This window comes from Fulmarus glacialis, unplaced genomic scaffold (genome assembly GCF_000690835.1).
Source record: "Fulmarus glacialis isolate BGI_N327 unplaced genomic scaffold, ASM69083v1 scaffold2228, whole genome shotgun sequence".
In the NCBI taxonomy this organism is placed as follows: Eukaryota; Metazoa; Chordata; class Aves; order Procellariiformes; family Procellariidae; genus Fulmarus; species Fulmarus glacialis.
In genome coordinates this window covers 46524-52523 of record NW_009228737.1, presented here as the reverse complement: position 1 = coordinate 52523, position 6000 = coordinate 46524, and the positions used below count along the sequence as shown (strand labels likewise).

Sequence of the window (6000 nt, the reverse complement as noted above, 5' to 3'; positions counted from 1 at the left end):
ATGCAATGCTTAGTAAAATCTAGCACAATTATGGCTAACAATGTTGATAATAAAATACACAAGCTTTTATTTAATCACTTCAAAGACTTTTCTAAGATTTTTGTATTTTTCAAACACATTTTAACAGAGATCAACCTCAGCAAAATGTTTAACATTTCATTTTTCACAGTCTACACGAGAACTCATCCCTTTTTCATAGCCAGCATATTCTTCTCAATAGGAAAAAAGCCTGTAAGAATGGGAGAGTTTAACAATGTAGTTTAAAAGCATCAAACCTTAACTGTGCCCAGCTAAATAGAGATATGCATTCTGGAACCGAGCAATTTCTTCAAAAAAAAAGTATTATTTGTCATAGGACATAAGCTATTATTTAGCTACTTGTAACTAGTTCAACTACACAGCCCTCTGAACACTTGGAAAAAAATCTGTGAGAATATTAATTTTTTTGGAAATGCTGTTTTTAAGATCTAACAGCCTATGTTCATTCTGATTTTTCCATCCGTGACTTAATGCTATTGAGCTACTAAGCTTAGGACTTGAAGGAAGTAAGGAAGGAGATTGTTCCACGGTGACTGGTCATTTTAAAATCTGAGCAACTTGGCTTTGTCATGGTGATTGCAAAGAGAGGGTATGTTGCCTCCATAGCTGATTCTTCTAGAAACTGTAAAGCAGTTTTGAACCAGGAGCATTCATGAATGCACTGGCTTTCTTGAGCAGGTCTGTCACATGTCTACTGAATGAAAAGAAAGAGGAAGAGAGTGCTTACTCTACCATTGCTTTACTCTACTTACCTGCCTGAGAGTAATAGTTTCATACAGATTCCTGTTCTATATATTTCCATTCTTGGTCAGCTTCAGGTTTCTGGTTCTCTGCCCCACAGAGAGCTGGCTTGAACAATGTAAAGTGCTCCTCCAGCTTGTATCAGCTGGTTATGGTACCCTTGGTCTATTCAAGTTGTGTATAACCAGAAGGCAATACTGTCCTGTGAGTCTCCTTTACTGATCTCAGCTGTGCCCTCTGCTATGGGATAGCATTGTAAAATTGCACCCAAGCTACATATACCCAAATTTCCAGATGTATTTGTAAGGACATCTGGTGAGCTTGTGGCTTGTGACAGCTGCGTTGCCATAGTAGGGACAAAATTAATTAAAACTATTTCTGCAAGTGTATTTTTCGCAAAGACAAATTGCATGCCAGAATTTTAGCATAAAGCATCCTGTATTAAAAAAAACAAACAAACAAACATTGAAAAACATTTTAGTGATGGATTTCCTGATTAACTCGGTTATTCTTTGATTTAGTGCCAATTACAAATGCTAGCAATCATTAAATATTATATATTTATAAGCTGCTATCCATTGTGTGGTGGTGTGTTGAAAGTAAAGCCAAAAGTAACTTCCTCCTCCAGGTCCAAAGCCAGCAACTTAACCACTGGCAGCTGCTATAGTCTCTACTGGCAGTATGCAGCTATAGACAAATTTTATGTTGGATTTTGTAAGCCACCAGAAATATGAACTTGTTTTGTCTAGCCTCTATAGGGAAAATAGGACAGATGGACTTTTCCTACTGCTTAAATAAATCTCTTGCTTCCTTTGGCCAGCCTTCCAGAGCAGGATGGGTGAGTCAAATAGGTCAGAGAAGCTGATATTTGCATTCCTCTCGTGTGAATAGAAAGTGGACACCTTTTATAGAATTTACCTAATTTAAAAATGTATAGCTGATAACATTTTTGACAAGTGATTTGTTAAAATATTGGAAGTTATGCCAGATATGCTATGTTGTTCTGTATCATTCTGAATGTAGGTGTCCTATTTAAAACTCATTGAAATGGCAATGTTTAGACCAAACCCCTAATTTTCAGTTCCTCAGCTTTTAGTAGTTACTACAGTGTTATATAATTAAAAATGCCATTCAAAAATGCTAGGTTTGAGGCATAGATGTTTGCAATTAAAAATATTAATTGATGTATGCCAGATTATATAACTTCAGGTTTTCATCAGGACAGTGATCTACTGGACCGGCGGAAACATTGCTTCAGTGTCCAGTCTGAATCTGGAGAAGATCTTTACTTTTCTGTGGAACTAGAGTCTGACTTAACACTATGGGAAAAAGCCTTCCAAACAGCAACTTTTTTAGAAGTTGAACGGATACAGGTGAGAAGAACTGCCCTCATGATTACCTTTTGGTACATTAACAAATTAGGTTTATATGAAATAATGTTGCAATTTCAGAAATTCTCTGACCTCCTGCAGCTCTCACATTATTACTGTTTTATGTATGTAATTGCATAAAAAACCCTTTTGGTGTTCCCAAACAGCTTGCAATCTAACATTCAGAAGAGATCATCTCAAATACAATCTTTGAATTATTATGACTAGGTGATACATACTTGTTAACTAAAGTTCATGGACAGAAGAGGAAAAACAATCTAGAGATCAAGGACAAAAACAGCTGTTTAGATATCCTTACATACTGTCTTACATGCTACTTTATTTATTATTGGATAACATAAGAGAACCTTGTGGGAATTAAATTGTCCTTGTAATAATCAGGAATGAGAGTACACTGAGTGAGGGTACTTACTGGGTGCAAGCAAGAACAAAATTGTACCTCAGATACATTATTCTTTTTTCACACATTTCCTGTTTCTTGTGTATTTACTCAGTTGTCAGATGACAGAGTAGAGATGGATGACATTCAGGTACAGATTACTAGTGAATTTTTATAGCAAAATTACATATCAGAGTGTTTAAAGATAACTCTGTTTTTCACATGACCAGAGAGTCATGTTTTTTTTTTTTTCATTTAAAATAGGAGAAAAAAAATACCCACCACAATTATAATTCACCTAATCCTAGTTGTTATATTGATGTTCTAATCATAAAAAATACATGTGGTTGGAACAGCTTTAGTTGATGTTGCCATGAGTTATTCTGTACACACACCTACAAAAGTAATATTAACATATTATCCTGTGCAAGTATTGGCTAAGGCTCACTTTCCCTGCACTCATTTTCTGCGTCCTCCTGGGAATGCACACACGGACAGTTTTTTATTTAGACAAATTGTTAGTTAGTTCTATATTAGTCCTCTTCTGACCTATAAACCAACACATGCAGGTGGACTGAATTAGCGTATACTAATGATGATCCATTTTGCAAAAACTACACTGCTGTCAGTTTTAAGGCATCTTACCTTTGTTGGAGGAGGCGTCGAAGAAGGTTCAACTTTTATCTTTAAGTGCATGCACTCTGCTACCTTTTACAGGAGCTATTCTTACCTTTTGAACTCTGACTGTCATGCTGAAAAATGTAAGTGTAGTTTTTCTGTATAAAAATTGCAACAATATATCTCCTCCGCTACTAAATATTTGAGATGCTTTGTCTTTTTCATACAACTGACTGCAACATTGTTTGTAGAAGCACTACTGTGCCATCAGTAAAAGAGTATATGGCAATTTTCTTGAATAACTTTTAGCCCAGAAGCCACTCCATATTTGTTCTTCTCTAATATTGATTCATACTGTAGCATCCCTAGTTTAGATTTTTCCCTTCAGTTTTAGAATTACATTTATTCAAAATTGCTTCCATGTTTCCCAAAAAGAATTTCCCTAATAATCTTAACCTCAGATTAATCTTAACCTTTCCACTTTTCTTTTCACTCTACTGGTCTTCAGAGTAGTAATTATGAACTCAAAGTAATGATTTCTTGAGATTGATTTGAAATTCATTTAGGTGGACAAACAGGCTTCTCGTGATAGATTATAATCGTGGAACTCACACTTACGATTTTTTTTCTTTATTTTCTTGCCTCTCTTTCTATATCTCAGTCTGGAAAAAAATTAGGATATTAATTTTTAATATAACTAGTCTTGGCCTCCTCATTTTTCTTTCAGCAATCCGTTCCTGCTTTCATCCACCAATTTGCAGATTCAGATAAAATCTGGTTTGACTAAGTAGTGGTATAATTTGTCTCCAACAAGTTCTTTCATTGCTATGTGAGAAAAAAAAGGTAACAGGTTCAAAATCAAGGTACCAACTGTACATTTTTACTAAAACTGTGCATTATGCAGTCGTATTCATATGAATATTCATATTTGATGTGAATGATAATCCAGCTTTTCATGTGAACGATAATCCAGCTGTGTGCAGGTTTGTCTTGCTATGAAATCATATCATTTTGAAAATATAACTGCAGTTTAAAACTGCCACTTAAAATTATTCAAATGTGTTGTGTACTATTCCATAATCATATAAATAATAACAGAGTTACTCAACGAGTATAAATTGGCATTAACCTCCATGAGAGGTTAATCAGGGCCGTATTCTGATGTAATTCTAAAGAATACATCACAAACTGAAATATTTTAAAAATGCCTCACTATAAATATGTAAAAAATTCTGTTTAAGCTTAGTTCATAGCTTCTGCCAGAGGTATATCTGAAACAAAATTTTATTTTTTTTTTTTTTTAGGAAAGAAATATATTAGAGGAGAGATAGTCAAGCTGATAATAGTTTAGCAATAATGTGGTATGATATTGTAGTGGTGCCATTGTGGTGTGTTACAGTCACTCTTTAGTTAGTTTTCTTTAGAGTAGTAAGAGATGCTAATCCATTTTCATAATTACTTATTAAAAGAAAAAAAAAATAGTTGAAACGGAGATCCTTTTTCCTTACTATCTCACGGCATTGTTATGTGAAGAATCTGAGACTACCATAGTTTGCATAATGATGTGCAATTATATATGATTGTCAGGTTCCCTTTGTGTTCCCGCTACTTTATGCTAAAATTTTCACCACTTCCATCCTGAATTTTTTTCTTGCTGTCCTTCTTGTTTTATTGTAGTTGTTTGTTCTCTAGTGCAAGCTTTATGGTGTAAACTGCTTTGTGTTACAGTACTTTAATGTTTGTCTCCATTGAAGTTGAATCTGAGTTTGAAAGTCTGAATTAAATCTTGGGTTTCCCTTAGCTTCAGAGATAATTTACACTAGGTTTACAACGTATCATTCTTTCCATAATTTAAACTGTGTGTACTGAGGGAGTTGAATCTAAGGAACAACTTTGGGTTGTCTCCTTCAGCCCCTGTGTGACCTGCTGAATTATTCATAAATCCAATTATTCATAAACCCAAGAGAACAAGAAATGAGTGCTGAAATATTTTCTGCTTCTTTTGGGAGGGGGATGCTTCAATTCTGATATGGTTTTAATGAGCTCTGTGTGAGAAATCACTAACCAAAGACAAACATCCACAGTATATATTATTAATAGTCACTTTTAATTATTTAAAGTGTTTGTTAAATGTTTAAGAAATTTTAAATTATCAAGTTTCCTGGGAAGAACTTCTGCATTTTTGTTTTCTTCAAATGTCTGAATGAAAAGACACATTAAAGAAAATAAAGATGAGAAAAATATTAACAGAGTTAACAAGTGTCTGAAAGTTCACATTCCTACTCTGACCTGTGACCAGAATCATGTGCAAGTGCATACAACACATGCATAAAACAAGGGGCATTCTTCCCCAAAGAAACTAAAATCTCACTGTCCAGAGATCTTTTTGTTATTCTCACATTTTTGCTTCTCTGAATTGTGTTGAACATCATGGAATACATGGTCCAAGTGCATGGACTAGTCTTATGTGTAAGTAAACAATAAGTAAAGAATCAGCTACTACTGCTGGTCTGCACCTTACAATGCAGTTTCTTCTTAACAATAACCACATTGAGCTGAACTAGATGATATTTCTCTACAAACTCTGCACTGCCTTTTGTAGAAAGAACCTTCAGTCTGGCAAGCAGGTTGCTTTTTCAGTGCAGCATTGAACCAAGACTGGTATGACCTGTTTCTCATAAATCTTAACTTCTCAGTGAGGCTAATTAGCCCAGGCACGGTGCTGTGCTTAAGCAGAGTTGGCTGTGCCAGCTCAGTGTGGTGCTGCAATGCGCATTGTAGGTTGACCTCTGGTGTTGAGGTGGGAGGTCAGATGAGTTAGATGGCAATACA

The 6000-nt window shown here is 35.0% G+C and overlaps 1 protein-coding gene across 1 annotated transcript in view; it reads left to right on the top strand.

Moving 5' to 3' along the window:
• Positions 1-1614: 1614 nt before the first annotated feature.
• Positions 1615-6000, top strand: part of LOC104080986 (gamma-1-syntrophin-like) — a 28657-nt gene continuing 24271 nt past the window's right edge. Inside the window, exons 1-2 of the mRNA XM_009583562.1 lie at positions 1615-1618; positions 1990-2153. Coding sequence (XP_009581857.1) covers positions 1615-1618; positions 1990-2153 — 168 coding nt within the window. The remainder of the gene's footprint in view (positions 1619-1989; positions 2154-6000) is intronic.